This window comes from Peromyscus californicus, unplaced genomic scaffold, assembly GCF_007827085.1.
Source record: "Peromyscus californicus insignis strain IS unplaced genomic scaffold, ASM782708v3 Scaffold_16__1_contigs__length_79575227, whole genome shotgun sequence".
Taxonomy (NCBI): Eukaryota; Metazoa; Chordata; class Mammalia; order Rodentia; family Cricetidae; genus Peromyscus; species Peromyscus californicus.
The window spans coordinates 3384552-3412125 of record NW_026294458.1 but is presented as its reverse complement, the minus strand read 5'-3'; the positions used below and the strand labels follow the sequence as shown (position 1 = coordinate 3412125).

Genomic DNA, 27574 nt, shown 5'->3' with positions numbered 1-27574 from the left:
GGGAACTAGTAACACTCTGTCTTCCTTAGGTACATCACCTGTGCTGAGTACACTCACTTCTATGGTGGCAGGAAGCCAGGTAAGGATGCTGGTGTTTCTGAGGAATGCATGTAGTGATCCGGAACAATGGATAAGAACCAGAGCACTGACATTACAGTGTATGACTGAACTGAGTACAGACTCCACAAAAGAGTACATATGCTCATCATAGTAGAGTATCCTTACCTCTTAGTGGAGTGTTTTAAAAAAAACATAATTTAAAATGGCTTTTTCTTTAGGAAGTGCTATAAACTTTTTCTTTAGAGGAGGAAAACAGGAATGATAGTACCCAAAGTTGCCAAGGCTGTAGAAAAAAGGGCATAGTCATATTTTTTTAAAATTTATTTTATGTGCATTGGTGTTTTGCCTGCATGTATGTCTGTGTGAGGGTGTCAGATCCCATGGAACTGGAGTTACAGACAGTTGTGAGCTGCCATGTGAGTGCTGGGAATTGAATCCAGGACCTCTGGAAGAACAGCCAGTGCTCTTAACCTCTGAGCCATCTCTCCAGCCCCTATATATATATATATATATATATATTTTTTTTTTTTTTTTTTTGGTTTTTTGAGACAGAGTTTCTCTGTGTAGCTTTTTCAGACTGTTCGGCCCCCTTTGAAGACCCTGCTTTTGAGCCTGCAGCCTTGTGCCTGCCAGGCAGATGCTTTACGACCGAGGTGTGTCTCCAGCCCAGGAATGTGTGTTTTTTTCTTCTGTCTCTAAATTTCAAAGTGCTGGAGATCAAATCCAGGGCCTTGCATATGCTAAGCAAATGCTCCACCACTGAGTATACCTGCAGTCACTCTTAAGTATTTTTTTGAAAAGTGTAGAATTTTATTGTTGTGTGTATGATGTAAGTGCAGGTGTAAGTATACTTTGGTACACATGTGGAAGTCAGAGGACAACTTTATGGACTTGGTTGTCTTGGAACCTGCTTGTGGGTTCCAGGAATTGAACTCAGGCAGTTAGGCTTACATGGCAAGAGCCTTTACCCACTGGGCCAGCTTGCTGGCCCTCTGACTTGTTTTGTTTTGTTTTGCTTTGTAGCTTAGGCTAACCTGTACCGTGTAGCCCAGGTAAACCTTTAACTTGACTCTTCTATGTCAGCTTCTTGAGTACTTGGATTACTTAGAGGCGTGGGAACCACTTGTGGTTCATGTTTTCCTTTTTTTTTCCTCCGGAGTTGAGGACTGAACCCAGGGCCTTGAGCTTGCTAAGCAAGTGCTCTACCACTGAGCTAAATCCCCACCCCCCATGTTTTCCTTTTTTTTTTTTTTTTTTTGGTTTTTCGAGACAGGGTTTCTCTGTGTAGCTTTGCGCCTTTCCTGGATCTCGCGCTGTAGACCAGGCTGGCCTCGAACACACAGAGACCCGCCTGCCTCTGCCTCCCGAGTGCTGGGATTAAAGGCGTGCGCCACCACCGCCCGGCTCATGTTTTCCTTTTTAAAGATTCACTTATTTTATGTTTATGAGTGTTATGTTTGCACGTACAAGTGCACCATGTTTGTGTCTGGTGTTCCTGGAGGCCAGAAGAGGCACCGAATCCTGGGAGCAGCTCAGTGATGCACCTAAGCATATAGCATATATAAGGCCCTGGGCTTGATGTCCAGCAACACACAACATGTGTACTTTTACCTCTTAAAACAACAGCAACAAAAAATTTAATCCATGGTAATGTAGTTTTAGTGATAGGTACACAGAGATGAAATATTTTCCAAATAAGTTTTCTTGTTTTTATTTTATTTAAACAGATATCACACAGACAAGTTTTCGCCGCTTACCTTTTGACCACTGTAGGTAAGACTTTTACAAGGCTTCTGTTTTCTTTTGATTGAGTATCATTTCTCCAAATGTGTGTGTGTTTTAAGATAGGGTCTTTCAACTCTATAGCTTGGGCTGGCCTTGAACTCCTAATTCTCCTGTTTCTACCTCCCAAGTATTAGAATTTACAGGCTACCTTACTTGCATCTGGAGTATTTTTGCACTGACTTTTGCATAGACAGCCGATCATCCTTGATCTGAAAAAAATCCAAAATTTAAAATATCCCCAAATCCACAACTTTTTGAAGCCTGAAACTCAGAAAGTTAGAATTTGGAGCATTTCAGTTTGGGGGGGCTCACCATGTACTGTGTGTGTGAACTTGACCCTTTGAGATGCATCCAGGGTTTTCTCTGTGCCTTTCTAGATAACGTGAGCTGGGAGAAAGTGGATCCAGCCATGAGGACAGTGCATGGGTATTTTCTGGTTATTGTGTCTGGGTTTACCAGTTTTGCTTTTTAGCTTTATTCTTACCTTATGAGTTTGAGTAGACCCTGTTGCTAAGCATATTTTATGTCTGAGAGGACAGGTGCCTCAAGAGTAGCATGTGCCCTGGTGTCCCATCAAGAACGTAGCACTGCTGAGTCGTGGCCCAGACGGCCTGACTCCACTGTGTCTGTAATGCTCTAGTTCTATTCTTGTTCCAGATTGTAAGTCATCGTAGCATCAGCAATAGTGACGATTCTGATAGGCCCTTTCCTTCCCTGGGGACTCAGGTACTGGTGGGAAGGGGAGAGTAGCCTAGATGCAAAGCTATCAAGTGTTGCTTGGGGCACAGTGGTGTCTGGACAGAGGGAATTCTGTGGAAGCATGTCTAGGACCCAGCCATCTCCACATACTGTTCCTCTAGGGTAAGGTGGGGAGGATGGGCTACTGTAAAGGTAGGGCAGTCTGGCATGCTTGGTGCCTTTCCTCCAAGTTCTAATTCTGAAGGTCTGGTGACCCAATTAGGGCCTGTCAGCCATTTGTCACAGTGCAGGGAGAAGGGGGGGGGGCTGCAGCATGGGAAGCAGAGGGGACAGACCACAGTGTCACAGTGCAGGGAGGGCGGGAGGGGGGCTGCAGCATGGAAGGGGACAGACCACAGTGTCACAGTGCAGGGAGAAGGGGGGGGGGGCTGCAGCATGGAAGGGGACAGACCACAGTGTCACAGTGCAGGGAGAAGGGGGGGGGGGCTGCAGCATGGGAAGCAGAGGGGACAGACCACAGTGTCACAGTGCAGGGAGGGCGGGAGGGGGGGCTGCAGCATGGAAGGGGACAGACCACAGTGTCACAGTGCAGGGAGAAGGGGGGGGGGGGCTGCAGCATGGAAGGGGACAGACCACAGTGCAGAAAGGCCTGGACATAGTTGTTTTATTCCAGAAGCGGGGCCTCCCTGCATCTGCTCCTCAGGAAGCCCAGTGCCATGCTAATGGAAATGCTAATGCTCAAGTAAGGTGTCCCAGGCAGAGATCCTTCCTCTGTCATTCCTCCCCTGTCAACCTTGTTGGAATGAATGTTATCTGGTTTAGATCGGTCTTTGAGAGAGCACTGCTTCCCCTCTTTGTTCTAGGTCCCTGACTCCACTCGTCCCTTTTAACCACAAAATCATTGTGTAGACCAGGCTGGCCTTGAACTCACAGAAATCCCCCTGCCTCTGCTGGGGTTAAAGGAGTGTGCCGCCACCACCCTGCCAAAGGTTTTTTGTTTTGTTTTTAAGATAGGGTCTATATGCTGTTCTGGTTTCTGGCGGACCTGGGATTCACTGTGTAGACCAGGCTGGCCTCTAACTCAGGAGGATCCACCGCTCTGCCTCCTGGGTGCTGGATTTCAAGGCGTGAGACCATCCCAGGAAAGAAAGGAAGCAGTGGCATGGGCTGTCCACCAGTGGGCAGCTCGTGTGGGAACGTTAGGGTAGTTGAGGCTGCTGTGGACCTTTCACTCCCGTGCTTCAGAAATTCCCAAGGACTCTGTTTTCCGTCAGTCATGTTCCCAGCACACAGCAGAGTGGTGTGGGCCCTGCAGACCACGGTAGCCTCATCAGACTACCGTGGGATGGGCGGGTGGCTCTTTGATGAAAGTTTGGTCTGCCTGCTCTCAAGGGTCTGGAGAGGGAACTCAGTCTTGCTTCCTCAAAGCCAGCACTGGGGGCCTCCTTTTGACTTGAATCTGACAACATGAAGTGGGCTTGAAAGAAGCTTGGCTGCTTCTGCACCAAGTGCTGAGGACCTGTTGGGATGATGCCTTATCCCTAGTGGTGTGGTGTGTCGGTGTGTCAGTGGCAGAGCATGCTTGGAACTGTTGGGAAGGCTGTAGGAACTACAGTGTGTGCCTAGTGTGCCCAGAAGCTGACCAGAGTCTGCCCTTTCCAGTCTCTCTCTGCAGCCTTTTGTCTACCCGGTCTGCACCCCTGAAGGTGTCGTCTTCGATTTGCTGTGAGTTTCCTCTTGCATTTTTACATTTCTTTTTATTTGTGGGGTGTGTGTGTGTGTGTGTGTGTGTGTGTGTGTATGTTTGTGCCCTAGTATGTGATGTTTGTATGTGCAGTTGTGTGTGTGTGTGCGTGCGCGCGTGTGCGCACGCCCTGGTATGTGGTGTTTGCATGTGCAGTTGTGTGTGTGTGTGTGTGTGTGTGTGCCCTAGTATGTAGTGTTTGTGTGTGTGCAGTTGTGTTCAGGTGCATGTGTGTGTGGAGGCCAGAGGTGGACCTCCGGGGTCTTTCTCTGTTGTTCTCTACCTTATGTTTTTGAGACAGGACCTTGTCAGTGAACTTGGGACTTGCTGTTTCACTCGACTGGGTGACCAGCAAGCCCCCAGGGTCTGCCCTGCTAAAGTTATAGACGTGTGCTGTCTTGCCTGGCTTTTACATGGGCCTTGTGCTTACACAGAAAGTTCTTTACCCACTGAGTTGTCCCCCAGCACCGGTTTTAATTTGATTTAACAAATACTGCAGATTGTTGACACCTATTAGAGAAGAGATGTTGAGTTTGTGGTTCCAAGCAGGGACAGTCTTGTCCCTAGAAACCTCATGAGGTGTAGGCGAGCCTCTTTAGGAATTGAACGGGACAGCCAGGTCTTCAGAGACATGGCAGAAGTGCTCTGTGACCTCTGGCAGGCAGTATTAGCTGGCAGATGCTGTTGCCACTACTTGGGATGGAGATGAGTCCTTCTACCCCATGTGTTAGTTCTTGATGTGGAACAGCGATGTGCTGGATAGTCTCTGCGTGATGAAAGCAGGGCTGTAATGAAGGTGCCTAGTTCCCAGCATTGTAGTCTGAAGCATTATGCCCTATTTTATGTTCCAACATATGTTATCTTTGTTTTATATTTCAAGTTTGTTTTTAGATTCTAAAATATTTTCTAAAATTTAGAAGAAATGTAAAATACTTGAATAGAACTTTTTTTTTTTTTTTTTTTTTTTTTTTTTTTTTTTTTTTTTTTTTTGGTTTTTCGAGACAGGGTTTCTCTGTGTAGCTTTGGAGCCTTTCCTGGAACTCGCTTTGGAGACCAGGCTGGCCTCGAACTCACAGAGATCCGCCTGGCTCTGCCTCCCGAGTGCTGGGATTAAAGGCGTGCGCCACCACCGCCCGGCTTGAATAGAACATTTTACCACAAAAAGAGCTCACTGTTCAGGATCATCACTATGAATGTTTATGCCTTCTGGGCCCTGTACACAGATTTTTTTGGGGTGGGGTTCTCACTGTCTTGCCCTGGCTGGCGTTGAATTCCTGGGCTCAAGTGATTTCCTGCCTTCCTCTCATAAGTAGCTGGGCTTACACAGTGGGTGGCCCACCACCATGTGTGGCTGCAAGTATAATTTTTGATGCTGACCTAGTATTTTGCTGTATAGACAGGCTAACATTTGTTTGCCCCTTGGCCTAGTTAAAGTTCTTTTTTATATGCAACTGCAGTCAAACTCCTGCAAATGCTAAGTGGAGCTCAGTGGGAAAGCACAGTCCATGCGCACAGGTGTGTCACTGAATGTATGGAAACACGTGTTCCACGCGTGCAGCCTGCCCTGCACTCGGCTGGAGCAGCCCTGAGGCTCGGGCGTTGTCACTGGCAGCACCTACTGGTGACACTTTTTTTAAGATTTATTTTTATTTTATGTGTGTGAATGTTCTGCCTGCATGTCTGTCTGTGCACCACATTTGTAGAGTACTTGTAGGAGCTGGGAGAGGACATTGGATTCTCTGGATCTGGAGTTACAGATAGTTGTTATTGCTGTGTCCTGTGGGTGCTGGGAGCTTGGGTCCTCTGCAAGAGCACCATGTGCCCTTAACTGCTGAGCCATCTCTCTAGCCCCCTAGTGACCCTTTCTGTTCTCTCCCATCAGGAACATTGTTCCTTGGCTTAAGAAGTATGGGACCAATCCCAGCAATGGAGAGGTAGGTGGCCATGCAGGTACTTGTTGCCATGGAGCTGTGCCCTGCCTTGACTTTGTCTTTGCAGTTTTCGTGTCCTCAGTGGGGAACTGTTCACGGGGCCTGGAATGACAGTCCTCGTTCCCTGTGCACACATGTGCATGGACAGTTGGCCCTCTGTTTGCAGATTCTGTGTTCTTGCATTTAATCAACCGTGCTCAAAAAGAAGTATTTGTGGAAAAATTTTATCTGTATTAATATCTGTACATATTTTCTTGTCATTGTTTCCCAAACAGTATCAGAAAATAATTACTTGTGTAGCATTTATATTATAATAGGTAGCAGTCAGTCTAGAAATGGTTTAAAGTTGGTGAGAGGGTACACATAGGTTCATTCAAATGCTACATCATTTGAGATTGGAGTATTTGTGGAGTCTTGGTACTAGTCTCCTGTGAATGTCCACCATTGTACATCTTTGTTTGCTTGAGACAGGGTCTTGTTCTGTAGCCCAGGCTGTCTTCTCACTCACAGGAGTCCTGTCTTAGCCTCCATGCCTGGGTGTCTATGCTTTCTCTTGAGTTTGATCAGAGTGGGTGGCTCATCTGTATCTTGCTTTGTGTGCTTTGCAAGGTGCTGGCGAGTCTCAAGGGTGTCAGTAGAGAAGGCACAGCCTTTTCTGTGAGACTGTCTGTCTTTTAGAAAGGATGGGTTTTTTACTTGTTAGTATACGTGCGAGTATGTAGGTATATCTGTGAGTGCACATGCTCTTGCACAGGGTCAGAGCACAGCTTGTGGGAGTCAGTTCCCACCGTGCAGGTTCTAGAGATCTAACTCAGTGTCAGGGTTGGTGGCAAGTGACTTCACCCACTGAGTCACCGTTGTTCTTGTGTCTGTTTTTGTGGCTGAGCCGTACTGAATCCTCTGTCATTTGCCATTCGCAGCAGAAGTGCAGAAATAGCCCCATGCACATTTTCTTGAGCACACAGGAGTATTCTAGGACTGTGGAGTCAGGAGAAGGTGCATTGTCAATTTCCATAGCTACTGGCCAACTGCCCTTCAAAACTGTTATACATTTTAAACTTCTAGCCACACTGTGCAGAAGAAAATGCTTCTTGACAATTCTGGGTATCATCAGGGTTCTTTTTGTTTTTGTTTTTTGAGATAGGGTTTCTCTGTGTTTCTCAGAGGCCTCCAACTCAGAGAGTGCTGGGATTAAAGGCGTGCACCACCACCTAGCAGTTTTTTTTGTTTTTTGTTTTTTTTTTTAAACGGGCAAAAAGAAAATCATGCTTGCCTTTAATCCTAACACTTAAGAAGCAGAGGCAGGTAGATTTCTGTAAGTTCAAGGCCAACCTGGTCTACAGAGTGAGTTCCAGGACAGCCAGGGCTACACAGAGAAACTCTGTCTAAAAAACAAAAACAAACAAAGAAAGTTGTATTCATATCACCCAACATGGGGATGGGGCAGACAGATCAGCTGTGTGTCACTGAAATGACCCAGAGAAGGGTGGTGAGGAAAGAGGGTGGCTAGGTGGCTGAGGAAGGCTCTTAGGAGCTGCTGTTATGCTCAGTCCTGAGGAGGAGACATGATAGCATTAAATGCCATATTGGGGAACCTTGACGGTCCTGGACTTAATCTGGTGGGTTGGAAGCCCAGGCAGGGTCATGACCTGACCTGTATTGAGGAGAGCTCTGGTTTTGTCAGGAAGGTACTCTTAGGAGCCTGTTGGCCCCGGGGAGATCAGCCAGGGATCATACATTTGTCTGGGTGAGAGGTGCTATGTGCACTTGGACCAGGCTGAAGGCAGAGGAAAGGAGGGACCTTAGAGACTGGGCCAGTGGGATGGTTAAGGTGTTGAGTCCTGTCCTTAGGGCAGTAGGGATCTCAGCAGTCACCTAGTACTGTGACGTCTTGGGGACTGGTCACAGTTCAGAGCTTCCTGAGTTGTCACTGTCCTGATCAGCAATAAAGGCCCGTGGAACCTGGTAATCAGTCAAGGCTCAGCATCTGATGCCAGGCCCTTTCCTTAGGTCTTGCCAGTGCGACCCCATCCTAACTTGGTTACCTCCTTGAAAGCCCTGTTTGAAATAAGGTTTCTGGGGCTTGTAAACTTTGGGGGAACATTTTTTTTTTCAAGCATCAGCTTGATACAGTACAAATTCTTATCTTAATAGTGAAATGTTTCATTGAGGCTTGCTCAGTGATTGAGTAAAACCAAAACTTATTATAAGCCACAGTCATCCTAGGGTCCCCCTGCTATGTAGCCTCCCTGGATCTGTGGGTTGTAGTCTGATTGTTCTTTGTTTTATATCTAGTATCTACTTATGAGTGAGTACATGCCATATTTGTCCTTCTGGGTTTGGGTTACCTCATTCAGGATGATTTTTTTCTAGTTCCATCCATTTGCCTGCAAATTTCATGCTGTCATTGTTTTTGTTTTTCTCTGCTGAGTAGTACTCCATTGTGTATATGTACCACATTTTCTTAATCCATTCTTCAGTTGACGGGCATCTAGATTGTTTCCAGGTTCTGGCTATTACAAATAGTGCTGCTATGAACATAGTTGAGCATGTATCTTTGTGGTATGAATAAGCGTTCCTTGGGTATATGCCCAAGAGTGGTATGGCTGGGTCTTGAGGTAGATCGATTCCCAATTTTCTGAGAAACCGCCATATTGATTTCCACAGTGGTTGTACAAGTTTGCACTCCCACCAACAGTGGAGGAGTGTGGGGGAACATTTTCAATCCAGATCTAGGGAACTGTCAATGTAGTTAGTCTGGTGACTCTGCCTTTCCTGTTAGAGCAGATGGTGTTGCTCCTCCACTTCTCTGCCTGGGACAGGAAATCCCTTGGCAAAGGAAACCCGTTGGGTTGGGGTGCAGCTCAGTAATAGAGCCCTTAGCTAGCTTGTGGAAGGCCTTGGCGTCCATTTTCTAGAATTCCCCTTCCCCCCAAAAAATCCACATATACAAAATCAAGCAAAACAAAATAAAGATCTTTAAGACACTAACCTACTGGGTGGCAGGAAGCTGGCTGCTGTCTTTCTGGCCCTGGTGACAGTCTGGAACTGGTGCAGGCCCAGGGGTTCTTCCCAGTGTAGATGGTGTGCTGCTGCCCGCTTTCCCTGTTGCTGAGGAGAGGGGGCTGTGATACACAGGTGTCTTAGACTGCTTCCAGAGCCTGTGCGCTTGCTCCTGGGCTGCTTGGGGTAGGAGCGTGGCCTTACCTCCCAAAGTCATCTGCTTTCCTTCCTTGGTGTTTCTCACTTGGAAATGTGACCAGCTTTTTCTGCTGACAGCCAGGAAGCCGGGGCCTTTTCCCGGGGCCCCATGCTGGGAGGATATCCTTTTCTGGTTTCCTTATTACGAGATCCCTGCTGCCGGCTGTGCTTGTGGTTGGTTGGTCTCTGCCTTCCTGAGGCTGTGACTACCTACAGGTGTCAAACTGGGCTCCCCGCTGCAGCCTGCCCTTTGCTGTCTTGTTAGCGTCCCTGTCGTCCCCTGGTATCTTGTCTACAGTTGTCGCCGTGACTTCAGCCTCTGTCCTGGTGGACACTGTTACTCAGCTACACTTGGGTGCTTTTGGTATTTTTGCATTCCGTGTTACAGATGCTCTTGGGGTATCAAATCTTGTTAGTTGCTCTGTGCTCTGCAGCTGCCAAACTACATAGAGCAGTTACTTTGGACATGATCAGAAGCTGGGCCATCTCCTTTCTTCTTGGACTCCTAGAGGGTGTGTTCCGTTGTAGCGCTCCTAGTCTGCGGGCCAGTCCACTCCTTTTCTGCTGTGCCTCGGTCTTCAGCCGTGCTGAACACACACTCCACCACCGAGCTACATCACCAGTTTTTCCACCTTTAGTGTTTTGTTTCCTTTTAAAAAATATTTGTACCACACTGTAAGCAGAATGCCTGGGTACTCTGACTGGCTTTATTTGTTACATTTATTCATTTTGTGTATGTGTGTGCGTATGTGCATGTGGGCCTACGTATGTGTGTAAAGGTCAGGGTACAATTCGTGGGACTTATTTCTCTCCTTCCTCTATGTAGGTCCTGCTGGGCTCAGTGACAAGCACCTTGACCAGCTGAGGCATTTCTCTGGCTTCCCTACTAGTCTTAGGAATATTCATTTTGTTTTTGTTTTTATTTTATTTATTACCATTATTACTAGAGAGAGAGAATATGATGTGAGTGTTGCTGTGCCACACATGTGGCCAGAGGACAACATTCAGGAGTTTGTTCTTCCCTCTGCGGTGGTAAGCCATCTCGATGGCCCTGCACTCACACATTAAATGGTGTGCTTACCATAAATATGTTCAGAGTGGTGGTCCCGCATGCCTTTATTTAATCCCAGTGCTCGGGAGGCAGAGGCCAGCCTGGTTTTCAGAGTGAGTTCCAGGACAGGCTCCAAAGCTACTTGGAAACCCTGTCTCGGAAAACCAAAAAAACAAAAACAAAAACAAACAAACAAGATGTTCAGACAAGGTGCTGGAGAGGTGGCTCAGTGGTTAAGAGCACTGCCTGCTCTTCCAGAGGTCCTGAGTTCAATTCCCAGCACCCACATGGTGGCTCCCAACCATCTGTAAAGAGATCTGCTGCCCTCTTCTGGTGTGCAGGCATACATGCAGGCAGAAGAACACTGTGCATATAATAAATAAATAAATCTTAAAAAAAAAAAAAGATGTTCAGACAAGGCCTGGATATGGAGCTCAGTGGTAGAGCACACACTTAGCATATATGAGGTCCTCAGTTTGGTACCTGGCACCAAAAAGAAAAGTTCAGACATTGTGGAAATACACACCAGTCTTTATTCCACAGCCTCATCATTTATCCGAATGACTGCCTCTTACATTTGTTGGATTTAGTGGTTTACAAATCTGGGATCTGCTTACAGCCTGGGTTTACAGATTACATCCGTGCAAGTACGAAGGCTTGCCGTTCTACAGCCTGCAGGAGTCCTGACTGTGTCTTGGAGTCTTCCCAGAGAGATTCCCTAGTGTGAGCAGAAGAGAGTCAGTTGGGCAGATCTTTCTGTCTGTCCCTGTTGCTCCCGATTTGACAGCCTTCATGTTATTTCTCCTCTTACTCGTTAATTATCTGTCTTCCAGAAACTTGATGGGAAGTCCCTGATCAAGCTGAACTTTGCGAAGAACAGTGAAGGTGAGAGTCCCTGTTGTAGGCTGTCCCAGACTCCCATCCCCTGCTCTCACCAACTTCCTGTCTACAGTCAGGCATCCTTCCCTTCTCTTGTGGGGGGCTGAACCTGCCGCTTCACACATGCTAAACAAGGGATCTGCCCGAGTCACATCCCCAGCTTCATTCCTTCCTGACCCTTGCTTTTGATTTCCCAGGTGTCACATGACTTCTCAAAGGTTCAGGTAGTTTAAGTAGGGATAGGTGGCTCCCACAAAGGTGTTAGGCTGCTGTGAGCTGCTGGTGCCATCGATGGGCCTCGTGCCTGGGCCTGTTCTTGGCTCTAGGTGGAAGTTGCTCAGACTGAGGCCCAGGGTGGCCAGCCCAACCGGTTGTGGGTGTTTGGGAGGCATTTCCAGTCTGCTTTTGAGTAGACTGTCAGTTATCAACGCTCCTTCAGACCTCTGCCCCACTGGGGCCTTCTGCTCTGAGTCCCTCTGTGGTCTCTTGTTGCCGATGCAGACAATTCAGCTACAGTTTCAGCTGCCCTGCCCTGTCCTGGGGTCTGGTCTTGTTGGAGGGTCTTTGTGGTTTTGGCTAAGGGGTCTCCTTTCACTCTGATGTAAGGACCACAGTTGAGGCTGCTGTCAGTGCTCACGGGGGTGTGTTTTCCAGGGAAGTGTTGCAAGCATAGAGAAAATGGGCTTTCTTTCTTCATTGTCTGACCTACAGCAGCCCTGGGTTCATAGGTCATATGTGTCTGTTACAGAGCAGATCTTCCTGGATTATCTGCCTGGAAATGTGCAGAGAACAAGCAGGTGGGGTGAGGAGGTGTGTGTGTGTGTCCGTCCTTGAGTGAGAAGAGCTTTTGTTGGTGGGGGAGGAATCTAGGCAGGAGATGAGTAGGGCATCAGATGTCCTGGTTTAGACAGAAGTAGAGGAAGGAAGGGGCCAGCAGGATACCCACTGAGGGCAGTAGACAGGGTCTGAGAGGAAGCTGTATGAAGATATGGGAAGAACATTCTAGGCAGAGGGGTCAGGCATATCAAAGGCAGACATGTGCTCGAAGGTGTCCATGCATGGCAGGATGTCGAAACCGTGTGAATTCCTGATCCTTCTCCTCAGACTCGCAAGTGCTGGGATTTTAGGCACATACTACCTTGACCAAGTCTACTTTGGTGTGATTTGAAATTTCAGACCCATGAAAATAGAGATCATTAGTGGGACATTTCCACCCCTGCCACTCAGCAGCCCTGGCTCCTTACAGCCTGCTGGGTTTATCTGGGCTTCCACATGGCAGTCCCAGGGTGGTGCCTGAGGCAGATCCCAGACATGGTATCATTTCCCACTTCATCATTTTGCTATGTAGCTCTGAAAAAGAAAGACTTAGGGCTCGGTGAGGTGGCTCAGAGGGTAAAGGCACTTGCTGCCGAGGCTGACAACCCGAGTTCCAGCTGCAGGGTTTATGATGGAAGGAGAAAACTGACTTCTCGAAGTCATTCTTTGACTGTCACACTTGCAGTGTGACATGTGCACACCCCGTCCCCTCCCCCAGACACAAAGTTAATGAATAAAAATACAATGCAGAGCTGGTGGTTGCATGGTCCCAACCCTCAGGAGGCAGAGGCAGGTGGATCTCTTGAGTTCAAGGCCAGCCTGGTCTACAGAGCGAGTTCCCAGGAAGCCAGGGCTACACAGAGAAAGCCTGTCTAGAAAAATCAAAACAAACAAACTCCAAAAGTTAAAAGATAATGACTTACATCTTCATAATGGTATTATGATGCTTAGGAATTGCCTGGTTGTCAAATATACACACGGTGGTTAAATTTCCATTTTGTGTGTGTGTGTGTGTGTGTGTGTGTGTGTGTGTGTGTGTGTGTGTGTGTGATTTCTTTTTAGAAGTCAGTTTATCCAGATGTGGGGACGGACATGTCTGTTTGTCCTCTCCTCCACCCCCATGCATCTGCTGGGACTCACTAGACAAGCCCCTGTTGGAGAGCTAGGTGAGGAAGGCCAGGAGATAAAGGGAAGGGTGGGTACTGTGGGTCTGAGGTAGAAAGCAGTGGTAACAGGGTCTCTAGAAAGTAAGCCATGTCCTGTGTGGCATGGCTGTAAGGGAAGGTGGGTCAGCTGAGCCAGTCTGGAGGCTAACAGACTGCTCTAGTAAAGGAGAGCGAGGGCTGGTTCTTGTGATATGAGTAGAAATTGTGAACTGTGGGACGGAGCTTGGGTGGCTGTCATCGCTTTGGTTCCCAGGTCTTGGTAGCTGGCCTTAAAGTTCTGCCTCCTTCCCTTCTCCGACCCTTCTGGTGTCCCCCACCCCAGGGTTTCTCTGGGTAGCCTTAGCTGTCCTGGATCTTGCTCTGTCGATCATGCTGGCCTTGAACTCAGAGATCCATCTGCCTCTGCCTCCCAAGTGCTAGGATTAAAGGTGTGTGCCACCACCACCACCACCACCACCGCCCGTCCTTCCCTCTCACTTATCTCCCTCCCCTCCTCCCTCCCCTCCTCTCTCTCTCTTGTGGTACTGGGGTTGAATGCAGAAGTTAGCACATGCTAGACAAATGCACGCCACTGAGCCTCCTTTTTAAAAGTTTACTTTGAGACAAAAGTCTTTCTTTAAATAACTTATTTATTTTGTGTGCATTGGTGTTTTGCCTTGCATGTGTGTCTGTGTGAGGGGGTCAGGTCTTAAGAGTTACAGACAGTTGTGAGCCGCCATGTGGTGCTGGGACTTGAACCCGGGGCCTCTGGAAGAGCAGTCAGTGCTCTTAACCACAGAGCCATCTCTCCATCCGAGACCCTGAGACTTGTTAAATTGTCCAGCTGGCCTTGTGCTCTATTCTTCTGCCTCAGCCTCCTGAGTAGCTGGGGCTATAAATAAATAGTATCACGATTGCTTAATCAGAGCTCTTGAGGGCCATTAGCCCTGTGTGTGCTTGCTTTCTAGGGCAGTACCACTGTCCAGTGCTGTACTCCGTGTTCACTGACAACACCCATATTGTGGCCATCAGGACAACTGGCAATGTCTACACCTATGAGGTAGGCCCCATTGTAGTGAGTGGGACTGTTCAATGTGGGGCCTTAAAATGTGCTTTGGAGCCGGGCGGTGGTGGCGCACGCCTTTAATCCTAGCACTCGGGAGGCAGAGCCAGGCAGATCTCTGTGAGTTCGAGGCCAGCCTGGTCTCCAAAGCGAGTTCCAGGAAAGGCGCAAAGCTACACAGAGAAACCCTGTCTCGAAAAACCAAAAAAAAAAAAAAAAAAAAAAAAAAATGTGCTTTGGGGATAGTCCAAAAGCCTGGCTGAGTGCTGGAGGTGAACCAGGAACAGGGAGCGTGCCTGTCTCCTGTCTCCATGGGCTTTATAGCCTCCAGCACAAGGCATCATATCTGGTTAGGTAGCCACCTTGCTTTATGAGGCTTTAAAATAAAGATCTGGTGACTTCAGCTGGGTGGTGGTGGCACACACCTTTAATCCCAGCACTCGGGAGGCAGAGGCAGGTGGATCTCTGTGAGTTTGAGGCCGGCCTGGTCTACAGAGTGAGTTCCAGGACAGCCAGAGCTACACAGAGAAACCCTGTCTCGAAAAAATGCAAACACAAAAACAGGTGACTCTGGTGGCCTTTGGACCCTGAAACCCAGGCAGGCAGTTTGAGCTGCCCCAGCAAGGGTTCCTTGTATCTCAGGGAGTCTTCCCATGGACCAGACTCTGGGAGGAACCTGGGAGAAAAGGGGAGGCCGGGCTCTTAGGAAGGAGGAGTTGCCATGTTGGTGGGAGGGACATGAGCTCTCTCCCTGCTCAGACTAGGACAAGGAGCAGTCTGTGGCATGGGAGAGCCCATGTTAGACCTCTTGCCTGAAGCAGCCAGGTTGGTTTAGCTAGTCTCTGCCAGGAAGGTAAGAGCATCTGAGACTGTGCACCCCAGGGTGGCCCTCTGTGTGCTGGTTTACCTTACCTCTGTGCCACGGCCTAAAGGGATTGTGACACCTCTGTCCTGCTACAGGCAGTGGAGCAGCTAAACATCAAGGCCAAGAACTTGAGGGACCTGTTGACTGATGAGCCCTTTTCCAGGCAAGACATCATCACCCTGCAGGTAAGTAGCTTCACGGGGAGAGCTTCACTTTGACCTCAGCTCTGCTGTCTGTCTTCCAGCTCTCCTCTCCAGTCTTGGTGGTCTTCTGTACCATAGCATCCCTGGCCACTACTCCCCCGTTAGTGCCATACCTTTCCCCGACAGCCACCGTGGACTTGACTGCCTTCTGGCTCTCATGGCTCTGTGACACGGGGCTCCATCTGCCCCACAGCATCACAAGCACCAGGACATGGGCTGCTCTGCAGATTCTGCCCCACTTCTCCAAGAGTAGCATCAGGCACAGGTGTCCCCTTCGGTGCTGGGGGATTGGTGAGAACTGACAGAAAGTGGGGTTCCTGGCTGGAGCGTAGGCTTAAAGGACTGTGTGGCTTGTTCCTGATTGAACCTTGGCCCATGGCGGCCCAGTCTGCATCTTGTGCTACCTGGCAGCAACTCTTGCTGCTGCTTTTTGTGCTCTAGAGGCGGGGAACACGGCTGGATGGGCTGCTGGGCAGCCTGTTCCCGCACTACACCACCTCTGCGACTGTTGCCCTCCTTCCCTGCTTCACTCCCTCATCCTCACACAAACCAGCTACAGTCTCTTCCCCTGCAGCACCTGTCACAGTCCTGGTGCTCCTCCTGAGTGTTCTCTTCCTGTCACAGGACCCCACCAATCTGGACAAATTCAATGTTTCCAACTTCTTCCATGTGAAGAATAACATGAAAGTCATAGATCCAGGTATGGACAACTAAGGGCTGCTGGGATAGAGTGTAAGTGTGCTTCTCGGCGAGCCCTTCCTTCCGGGTGGTTCAGACCCTGGCTCCGGAGTGACTTTGGATGAACTAGGCTTCAGATTTCTTTATTTTGGGAAGCGCTGGTTGTCCTGAAATTTGCTGAGTAGATGAGGTTGGCCTCAAATTGGCAGCGTCTCCTGCTTCTGCCTTTTCAGTGCTGGGGTACAGGCATGCCCCATCATGTCTGTCAGGCTCAGGCGGTCAGGGAAGCGGCTGACTGGAGTCTTGGACATGCCGGGACACCTCACGTTCCCTTCCTCAGCTCTGGTGGCCCTGTGGTTTTTAGATTCCTTTGGCTCCTGCTCTTCCCAGGGCACAGTGATAGAGGGGCTGCAGGTGAGACTCTGGGTGACATCAGACCTTTCTAGGGTACAGTTAGACTGGGCCCTTGGTCCTCTTGCTTCCTGTGTTTGGCCCATGCCGTTGAGCACGTGATAACATACTATGGAGTGGCTGGAGTTTCTGAGCTCACTTGTTCCATACCAAGGAACCAGCTAGACTCATGCCCAGAGCTTAGTTGGCCCACCTCAGCAGGAAGCAGTATTCTGACGCTCATAGCGAACACTGTGGACCAGTCAAGACGTAGGAAGGTAGAACAACTCAGGGATAACTGAGCTCAGGAGACCCAGAGCCAGGCGTAGGGATGCTCACTGCCCAGGAAGTCAACAGCCTTTGGTCTAGCAGGCAACATGTGGCATAGATGGGGCATTTCATATATGAAACACCCCAAACTTCCTTCCCATGAAATAAGCACACACCTTTAATCCCAGCACTCAGGAGGCAAGGGCAGGTGGATCTTTGAGTTGAGGCCAGCCTGGTCTATGGAAGTGAGTTCCAGGACAGCCAGGGCTATACAGAGAAAAACCAAGGAAAAAAAAGCAGCACTTTTAAAACCACAAAAGCAAAACATTGTGAAAAGGTTGCAGTATACAGGTTAATATAGAACAGTGACACTTAAGTGCGAAGCATCCTGAGACTCCATTGACGGATGAGGGAGACCCCGCTAGGCCTGGCCCCACGATGTGCTGTGTGAATTCCCACCTCGCTGCACCCAGAGTGCTGCTGCGAGGTGACCCAGGCGGTAGGCTATGGCTGTGCTATCCAGAGAAGCCTGTCTTAATCAGCCCGCCTGTGACTTCTGCTCACGTGGCCAGCTCCATCTCTCTTCCTGTTATGCTCATGTTGAGACTCTGGCTGCTCAGTGCCTGTACCCTGTTTTGTAGATGAGGAAAAGGCCAAACAGGACCCATCTTACTATTTGAAAAATACGAATGCCGAGACCCGAGAGACACTACAGGAGCTCTACAAGGAGTTCAAGGGAGATGAGATTTTAGCAGCCACCATGAAGGCACCTGAGAAGAGGAAGGTGGACCAGCTGAATGCCGTGAGTGGGTTGCTCTGGCTCTGCCTCTGACCAGTGGGAAGATCCTGGGGAAAGTGCAGACAGGGATGCACCTGGAGGTGTGGTGGCTAGGACCCTCCCAGTACTGTGGGGCCTCCAGGGCTGTTGAGGTGACTGGGCTCCAAACAGAGCCAAAGGGAGTAACACTCTTGGGGCGGAAGGATGGTTGACAAGCTGGGGTCCCATGGCAGCAGTGGATCAGCAGAAGTAGAGCTGCCTTGTGCTGTGGGCCCTGACCCAGCCTCAGTGCCAAGCCCCTGCTGTCCCTGGCATTCCAGAGGCAGCTTCTACATTTCAGGACAGAGATGGAAGGGCTTGCAGGTCTGTGATGGCAGCGGGGACTGGGGCTGCCAGGGCTACCGAGGTCTTAGACTTTGCCTAGGCCTTAGCTGGGGTGTGGGTGCTTGGCTGCCCAAGGTCCTATCTGCAGTTATGGTGCTGGAATTTCTCCAGCACACTTAGCTGATAGGTGCTGTCTTTCTTTCCTAGAAAGCTTCAGCCATGGAAAAGGCAGAGGTGGGGTCTCCCATATAGGGAGTTATCCAGGGAAATTTGGAAAATTAGATAGAGTTCATTGTCTGTAATTCCTACTTGAACACAGACACTGCTGGCATGCTGAGCAGTCCTCATTCCCTCCTCTGAATGATGAAGAAATACATTTAAAGAGATCATGTGTTTCCTGGAAAAAGATAGAACTGGGTTAGAGAGGTGGGTCAGTGGTTAAAACACTTGTCCTTGTTGAGAACCAGGTTTGGTTCCCAGCACCTACATGGCAGCTCACAACCATCCAGGGGCTCAGACTCCCTCTTCTGACCACTGAGGGCACCAGGCATGCACAGGGGTGGGGTGTGTGTGTGTGTGTGTGTGTGTGTGTGTGTGTGTGTGTGTGCGCGCGCGCACGCGCACGCGCTTGGGCAGATACACATGCAGCAGGCAGAGCCCTCGTACAGAGTCATGACTTAGTATTGTTAGTCTTGACTTACTGTTGTTGGTTTCGACCTGTTTGAGGCCTTGGGCTCTGATTTCCTCAAGCAGGCCTTTAATTGTTCTCTTGGTACCAGTAATCTTGTACTCTGGTCTTTGCCGGCTCTCCGTCTGGGCTCTCTCCCTGTGCCTGTGGGTGGTGGTTAGAGGCTGAGGAGAGGTGATGCAGTCTGAGCACATGGTTTTCTTGTAGGCCCACTATTCCACAGGAAAGGTCAGTGCGTCCTTCACCTCCACTGCCATGGTGCCTGAGACCACGCATGAAGCAGGTAGCTGTCTCTATGTCCCGTTCACTGGGACAGAACTCACATTGGGAGCAAGTAGGGCATCCTGCTTACTTGCTTCAGCATCCCCATGTGCCTTTCCTTGAGTCTCTGGTGGCTGGTGGTTGAGGGGTGCTCCTTGGAAGGTGCGCTGTGTTGAGTCAGGAGGCATTCATTCTCACGGATGGTCTCGGCCCTTGTCTTGGAGTGCCCTGCTCTCAGGCCCCTAGAGCCTCCGGCATCGTTGTCCTTGAATGATCTCCCTTAGCCTCTGGCTCCTGCACTCTTCTCAGAGCTGGGGTGGGCCTGAATGGAGGAGCTACCTCAGCTACAGGGCAGGTGCCGAGCTCAGGACTTGTTTGCAGCTGTCATTGATGAAGATGTGCTGCGCTACCAGTTTGTGAAGAAGAAGGGTTATGTGAGGCTACATACCAACAAGGGTGACCTTAACCTAGAGCTGCACTGTGACCTGGTGAGTATGTGGCTGTTCCCAGGTGGTTTCTGGGGGATTTGAGTAGCCATGTCTTAAATGTGGGGCTGTAGTTTACTTCTAAGAAATCCTGCTTGATTGCAACTCAGAACCAAAGTGCCCTGGCTTTGTTCCCTGGAGTTCTAGCAACATAGCCTGCCTCTCTGGCTCCCCGCTAGGTGTGTGTGCAAGTCGGAGGAACACGCCATGGCTCCCCTGGATAGGTGTGTGTGCAAGTCGTAGGGACAGGCCATGGCTCCCCTGGATAGGTGTGTGTGCAAGTCGAAGGAACACGCCATGGCTCCCCTGGATAGGTGTGTGTGCAAGTCGTAGGGACAGGCCATGGCTCCCCTGGATAGGTGTGTGTGCAAGTCGTAGGGACAGGCCATGGCTCCCCTCGATAGGTGTGTGTGCAAGTCCTAGGAACAGGCCATGGCTCCCCTCGATAGGTGTGTGTGCAAGTCCTAGGAACAGGCCATGGCTCCCCTCGATAGGTGTGTGTACAAGTCCTAGGAACAGGCCATGGCTCCCCTCGATAGGTGTGTGTGCAAGTCCTAGGAACAGGCCATGGCTCCCCTGGCTTCTGCCATGTGTCATGGCTGCAGGACTCTGTTGCTTACTTAGCTTTGGGGGTCAGACTGAACCAAGGTCTGCAGACAAGTAGCTCCCTGTTGTGACTAAAGGCCTACATGTCTTTTGTGACTCTGCTGTTGACCACTGTGCCTCATAGAATATTGGGATATTTTGCAGACCCCAAAAACCTGTGAAAACTTCATCAAGCTCTGCAAGAAACAGTATTATGACGGTACCATCTTTCACAGGTCCATCAGGAACTTTGTGGTGAGTGGTACATGTTGCTGCTGGCTATAGATGCTTGATGACATGGGCAGCATCCATGAACCAAATGGGCTTGTACCTGCCCTGTCCCAGACACCTGGTTTAGGCTATGTGTGACAAGGGTAGGGTCTTCAGGTGTATCTTGTGCCAGGGATCCTGTAGCTGGCTCTTGAGTGCTCGCCCAGAAAGACCTGGGGTCAGAAAGGAGGTCCCTGTCCTCACTGTAGCACATGCCATTGGGAAGCCTGTCTAGTTAGTAGGTAGGGTGAGCAGTGGGTGATGGGCAGCATCAGAGCCAGTGCCTCACTGGGTTTTGTTTTTACAGATCCAGGGCGGTGACCCCACAGGTACAGGCACAGGTAGGTGCCAGGCCTGTTCCATTGGAGTAATGCATGTAGCTGTACTATGGGGCCTAGTGGAAGCTGGGTCTGAAGAGCTCTGGATGTGGAGTCTCAGACTTTGGGGTGCGGGTGGCTTGCAACTCAGTGTCTGGCCTTCTGGGCCACCTTGGGCATGCCCCTTAGTTTTCCCACGGTGAGGGTCCTACCATCCATAGCAAGCCAGAGGAAAGTGTGAGGTCCTCAGAACCCACCTGCTCGTTGACAGGAGGGTTGCCCATGCCCTCCCGTCATATAATAAGGTGGCCCCATGGCTCCTACAGGGTGTAATAACCTTTTCCCCAAGCTTTCAGCTCCGTGGGCCAACTATGACTTCCACCCATGTGTTTGAATGATTCCTTGTAGCTTTGGCCCTGTCCCCAGCCCACAAGGGGGTGAGTAGTCTCAGCCCACAAGGGGGTGAGTAGTCCCAGCTTGATGAAGGCACTAGGATCTAGGGTTCTCAAGAAGGGTGCCTCAGGGCCAGGGCGCGCTCTGATGCTCCTCGACTAGGCTCTGTGGCTGACCACTGACTGCTCTTGTGTTCCAGGTGGAGAGTCCTGCTGGGGCAAGCCTTTCAAAGATGAGTTCCGCCCCAACCTTTCACACACAGGCCGTGGGGTGCTCAGCATGGCCAACTCGGGGCCCAACACCAACAAGTCTCAGTTGTGAGTCCAGGTCCCGCTGTTCTTGCTTGGCTGCTGGGGTGGTTTTCAAAGCTCCTGGAGTTCTCCCTAAAAGTTGTGGTGGGCCCAAGTCAAATCCAAGTATGGTAGTGCACAGCCAGATGGAGCACAGGCCTCTCCAGGAAAGGAGCCCAAATCAGCTGGTAGAATAGCATTCCGAGTTCCAGGGAGTGGGCATGAGTAGGTCCCCAAAGGCCTCTTGGGATGCACCAGGCAGAACCAGGAGTGTATAGGTGCCGGGTGCCATGCAAGGTCCAGTGCTTTGGGACCGGTGGTCGGGGAGAGGTGCTGATGTCTGAGGCAATGTGTGTGGTGGTAGGTGGGAAGGCTCTTGGGTGTCTGGTTTTGTGTTTTGGAATAGGTGTGTATTGTATTCTATTCTTCATCTAAGAATATGTCTTTCTCTTTTCTTTTTTGTGCTGGGGTGTGAACCTAAGGCTTTGTGCATGCTAAATACATACATGCTATACCATTGAGAACTGTCTCCAGCCTGGCTATATCTTTTATCTTTGAGTATAGTTTTGTTATTTTCTTTTTTAAAAAATTTATTTTGAGACAGGGTCTCATTATGTAGTCCTGGCTCTTGTGGAACTCATTATGTAGACCAGGCTGGCTTTAAACTCACTGGGTTCTGCCTGCCTCTATATCCTGAGTGCTGTGTTTGAAAACATGCACCATCACAGTGGGCTACAGCTGATTCTATGTGAGGGTGTTCGTGCCACATTCTGCATGTGGAGGTCAGAGGACAACTTTGTGGGGTCAGTACTGTCCTTCTACCTTGATGTGAACTCCACCGGTTGCATCCAGGTTGCCAGGGTCACACAGCAGGTGTCTCCACATGCTGAGCTAGTTTGTCAACTCAGTTCCATCATTTTCTGGACAATGCTTATCCTAAGGAATGTTACTATTTGTGGGTTTTTGTTTTGTTTTTTCAAGACAGGGTTTCTCTGTGTAGCCCTGGCTGTCCTGTAACTAGCTCTGTAGACCAGGCTGGCCTCGAACTCACAGAGATCCACCTTCCTCTGTCTCCTGAGTGCTGGGATTAAAGGCTTCAGCCACCACTGCCAGCTTACATCGATACCAAGTTTCATTATGTAGCCCTGTTTGATTGTACTGGAACTCTGCCTGTGGAACAGGTGTGGGCCATCACACAGCTACAATCAAATTGTCTTTTTTAAAAATGTGCATTGGTGTCTTGCCTGCATGTATGTCTGTACCAGGGTGTTGGATCTCGAGTTACAGACAGTTGTGAGCTGCCATGTGGGTGCTGGGAATTGAACCTGGGTCCTCTGGAAGAGCAGTCAGTGTGCTTAACTGCTGAGCCATCTCTCCAGTCCCCTACAATCAAATCTTTAAAAAAAAAATTAAAAAAATTATGTGTATGGGTGTTTTGCCTGCATGTATGTTTGTATACTCATGTATGTTTATGCCTGATGCCGGAGGCCAGAAGAGGGGGTTGGTCCCTGGAACTGGAGTTACAGGTGGTTGTGAGTGTAAGTGCTAGGAATAGAACCCTGGTCCTGGAAGAGCAGCCAGGTCTTTTAATTGCTGGGTCATCTATCCAGCTCCTCACATAGTTTATAGGAGGAGTTTCTTTGTATTTGAGTTTATCAGAGAAAGAGACATCTCTCCACGTCACGTCACTGTCACCGTGGGTTGTTGGAGGTAGGCACATGGCTGCTCTCTGGATGAAGTGGGGCCTTGTAGTCTGCTAACATCTGTCACTGGGCTTGGATCTTAGGGTGGGTGGCCAAGTTGCCAGAGGTCTAGTTTTGAATGTCTGTCTCGGTGATCACATGGCTATCCTCTTGGTCATATGACTGACCTGTTGCTGTTGGGTGTGGATATGAGAGATGTGCACAGAAAATAATTTTACATTGTGTGCCAGCCAGACTTGTACCCTGACTACTTATGTTTGCTGGGCCCTCTTTCCAGGGCACATGACAGCTTTGTTTTGGCCAGCATTTCCTTAGTCTCAGAAACTTAAAACAAAAAACCTAAATATCCCTGTTGCATTTTTGTTTTCCCTGTTGCTGTTTTTCACTTCCCTCTTATTTTCTTCAGGTTTTTTTCCATTCTTTTTCTAGCTTCCTGTATTATGTTAGAAATTCATGAGAGCTAGGTGTGGTGGCACACACCTGTGAGGTGGAGGCAGCAGGAGCAGTTCAGTCATCCTGGTACCACAGCATAGCCGAATGACAAGGCTTAGACTGCATGGGTGTGGGCGTGATGTCTCCAAGACTTGCCTGGTGGCCTTGGAGTGCCCCTGCTTGCTGGGTGATACGTGTTCATTGCAGCTTGCAGATGCAGTCCTCTGTGGCTCACTCAGGGGTCTGTGTGTCCCGTTGTCACAGTGGGACCGAGTCCACCCCCACTTTGTGACCTCATGCCTCCTGCACTGCAGCCCACCCCGCATACTTTGTGCTTTCCATTGTGTTGATCTAGAGTAAGGCTCACGCTGTCTGATGCCTTCCAGCGTGCTGTCACCCGTTGACAGTCTGTAGCCCGGGGCGTCCTCCACACAGCACATACCTGGCCTGTTCCCTTCATCCTGGCTCTGCCTTCCCATGGATACTCGGATAGCTAGCTCAAGCCTCCGGTCTCTCCTGCTGGCTCTCATGGGATTTTGGCAGCCAAGCTCTGGGCTTTCTCCAGAGGTCTGGATTTACCTGGGAAAGGGCAGTTTCTCCTGAGGAGCAGTCATTACTAGAGCTAGAGCATGCTGGGAGGGCCAGCTGGCGCTTCCCTGACCTCCATGTGCCTTCCCCAGCTTCATCACGTTCCGCTCCTGCGCTTACCTGGATAAGAAGCACACCATCTTCGGACGGTAAGAGCAGGTGCTGTGCGTGCTCGCAGTGGGCCTTCACTGCCTTTTCCTAGACCTGGGTGTAACCCCACACTGTCCCCGCTGAGGACTCTGGGTATTCTGGGGGGGAAGGTTGGCTCCCCAGGCCTGTGGAGCCAAGGAGCCCTGGGCAGCTCTACCTCCTCTTCTCTCTCAGGGCACCTTCCACTTTCTCCTCGGCCCCGGGTCTGAGGGTCAGCAGACTTTCCCACAAAGGACACACAGCCTGTGCTGATGATTCAGTTGTAGAGTTATAGGGAAAAAGATCTAGGTACAAAGGATTATTAGTTCCTGGCCGGCCTCAGTTACTTGTGAGTTCGAGGCCAGCCTCGGTTATTTAGACCATGCCTTAGCAAACTGAGGGAAACAGCATATGGAAACAAGGACTTGACTCAGCAACCCTGGCTGGGTTTGCTTTGCTGCCCCCTTCTCTGCTGTGGCTCATCCTGTCCTGCCTGGTGACTAGTCTGGCCTCCTCTTGGCATGTCTCGACTTTGCCTTGAGGGTACTCTGCTCAGAGTACACGAAGACCCCCTCTGTCCCTCTGCTACAGGGTTGTTGGGGGTTTTGACACACTGACAGCTATGGAGAATGTGGAGAGTGACCCCAAAACTGACCGTCCTAAGGTGTGTACCTAGGGAGATGGAGGACCCTGCCTACTGGGTGCTGGCTGGGGGAGTCTGCTCCTGCTCACGGAGCCTTTCTGCCACCAGGAGGAAGTATGTATATGCACAACCACAGTGTTTGTGGACCCCTATGAGGAGGCGGATGCTCAGGTGAGGAAGGTGTCGGCAAGTCATGTTGTTGGTTGGACACACCCTGGTGCTCTGGATCAGCCCTGTCCTCCCTCCTAGCTGGGAGTGAGAAGACCCCACTCTGGGGCTCTGGATCAGACAGTTGTGTTACCCCCAGATTGCTCAGGAGCGGAAGAAGACACAGCAGCAAGTGGATCCAGAGGCCAAGGTCAAGATGAGCCAGCCCCCGCCTAGAAACCAGGGCCCCCAGACATACCGCCAGGGGGTTGGCAAGTACATCAACCCAGCAGCCACGTGAGTGTGCCTGATGGCTGGCATCTTTGGAAGCTGGGACCTCTTCATCGTGCTCCTAGGGGGTGACCAGGTGGTGGTTAAGAATTCCACAGACCAGACTGGAGACTACAGCTGAGAGGTCTAGACAAGGCCCCTGTGCAGGCCAGGGTGCTTCCATGGCTGGGGCTGTGGGAACAGCACTTTGTAGAGAGAGTGCTTCTAAAGTTCTCGAAAGCTGTCTGTGAATGGAGCTTCCTCAGAGGACTCGAGTGTGGGCACCTGGCTCTTTTGTGGCAACTGGAGTAGTTTTCTTTGTGTCTCAGGAAACGAGCAGCAGAGGAAGAACCATCAACCAGCACAGCTGTCCCCATGGCCAAGAAGAAGCCCAGCCGAGGCTTTGGGGACTTCAGCTCCTGGTAGCAGCAGGCTGGCTTCATGGATCCTGGTAGGGTGCAGGGCTGTGGGCTTCAGGGTCTGTCTCTGAGCTGTCTGCCCTTGTCAGTTTAGGCTGGGAGCCAATAAACCTCTTGCCTATGGCTGGGTCCAGTTTTGGCCCCTGGGACCCCTGGCTTCCCCATCCCTTAGCTGGTACCTATCTTGGGCTAGTGAGGAAGGCTGTGGCCTTTACCCCCACCCGATCCGTCTCTGCCTCAGGATGGCTGTGTGCTCACTCATCAGTTCCCTGGCTAGTGCCACCACCTAAATATTCTTTTAGAAATGCAGGTTCTCAAGGGGCCGCTATAATCCCAGCACTGAGAATACCAAGACAGGAGGGTTGAGTGTTCAAGGCTAACCTGGGCTACATTGGGAGACTGTCTCAAAAGAAATTTAGATAATGGAGATTGAGATTGGTTCTCAGACCCTGTTTGGATCCTGAGGTGGAGCTTGTACTCCGAGGCTATTTGGTGAGATCTCCTGGGCTTCCTTCCGTTAACACCACTTCCACAGGCACTTGCCCTGCCTTGCTCGGGACAGGCATGCTCATTGTCCTCTCTACTCAGTGGCTTTCTGCATCAGCCATACCTTGGTGAGCCTAATCAGTAGCTTGTGCTGTGATGACAGCGTGAGGTCCCCGTGAAGAGGAGACCTCCCTGCTGACTCCTCCTGACAGTCACCAACTCCTTGTTTTGTGTTTTTGAAACAGGGTCTATCTACGTACCCTTGGCTGTCCTGAAACTCTCTATGTAAGATCAAACTGGTCTTGAACTCAAGAGATCCACCTGCCTCTACCTCCCCAAGTGCTAAGATTAAAGGCATGTGCCAGGCCTGGCTTACCAATCCCATTTGATCCCAGGACAATTGTCTCTGTATCCTGAAAGGATCCTGCCATTGGCTCCTGTGTGTTCAGACAGCTCATACCATCTCTTCCTCATTGCTTTGCCTGCCATCTTGACCCGTGCTGGCTTCCAGCTTTCCCCAGCTGCCTCTACACAAGTGTGGGCAGACTGTCCCCTCCGGACAGTATCATGTCACTGTGTTCTCTTGATGCTCAGCCTGTCTAGGGCGCTCTTGTCCCTGGGTCACCACTCAGACTGTGTCACATTAAACTCTAACTTAGGCTTGCTGCTTGGTTTCCTCTTACCTTGCCCCAAACCTTGTATCCACACAATCTCAAAAAAAAAGGTAGAACAACCCAGAGCTGCAGAGTCAAGGGCTCTTCTGGACAGACAGAGCATGCCTAACTGTATTCTTTTTTTTTTTCTTTTTTTTTTTTTTTTTCTCGAGACAGAGTTTCTCTGTGTAGCTTTGCGCCTTTCCTGGATCTCGCTCTGTAGACCAGGCTGGCCTCGAACTCACAAAGATCCACCTGCCTCTGCCTCCCAAGTGCTGGGATTAAAGGCGTGCGCCACCACCGCCCGGCGCCTAACTGTATTCTTATACTTTTCTCAGGGCACACTTAGAAGCTCCCTACAAGGTGGTGTCAGAGAAGCATCAGCTCCCAGAAGCCAGGTCCTCAGGGCTCTGAAACCCTGACAGGTCCTCCGCTCCCAGTGGATGCTGCCGGAGACTGCTCATCCCTCCGAGAGGGCAAGAGCTCTGGAAAGCGTGCTGTGTGACAACAGCAGCTTTGTTCTGTCCCTCACACAGACATGCCACCAATGGCTGACAGCTTCGGCCAGGGAACAGGGAGGCTGAGAGTGCTCTGTGCTTGAGCGTGGTGCTCCTGCTGCTACTCACGATGAACTCCGAGTTGCTTCCAGGTCCAGTCAGCCTTACCCAGCAGTCTGCACTTGTCCCAAGGGGGCAGCTGCACCCTCTCCCACTCTTGTCTTCCAGGACAGAGGGTACAGCAGCCCACTAGGGCTTGGTACAGCCCACTAGGGCTTGATACAGCCCACTAGGGCTTGCATTTCCACGGGTTGTGCAGAGCTTAAATGGTAGCTTTTTAGACCGTAATGACACTTGGATTTTGAAAACTGCCTGATGAGGTCATCAGAAAATAAAGGACTTTTTTAAAGAAAAAAAAATCACTTTTCTGATCTTT

General features: G+C 50.1%; 1 protein-coding gene across 5 annotated transcripts in view; it reads left to right on the top strand.

Annotated features, from left to right (window-relative positions):
• Positions 1-27544, top strand: part of Ppil2 (peptidylprolyl isomerase like 2) — a 28779-nt gene extending 1235 nt beyond the window's left edge. Inside the window, exons 1-21 of one of the 5 annotated variants that reach the window (XM_052740001.1) lie at positions 1782-1833; positions 2223-2571; positions 3218-3286; positions 4207-4269; positions 6171-6222; positions 11305-11356; positions 14280-14371; positions 15335-15424; positions 16067-16142; positions 17422-17582; positions 18778-18853; positions 19213-19319; positions 20067-20156; positions 20479-20512; positions 21081-21198; positions 23987-24043; positions 24615-24687; positions 24775-24837; positions 24974-25110; positions 25413-25534; positions 26980-27544. In XM_052740001.1, the coding sequence (XP_052595961.1) occupies positions 3261-3286; positions 4207-4269; positions 6171-6222; positions 11305-11356; positions 14280-14371; positions 15335-15424; positions 16067-16142; positions 17422-17582; positions 18778-18853; positions 19213-19319; positions 20067-20156; positions 20479-20512; positions 21081-21198; positions 23987-24043; positions 24615-24687; positions 24775-24837; positions 24974-25110; positions 25413-25509 (1464 nt within the window). In that variant the 5' untranslated portion in view covers positions 1782-1833; positions 2223-2571; positions 3218-3260 and the 3' untranslated portion in view covers positions 25510-25534; positions 26980-27544. The other 4 variants (XM_052739999.1, XM_052739998.1, XM_052739997.1 and 1 more) reach the window with 4 other exon arrangements.
• The last annotated feature ends 30 nt before the right edge of the window (positions 27545-27574 follow it).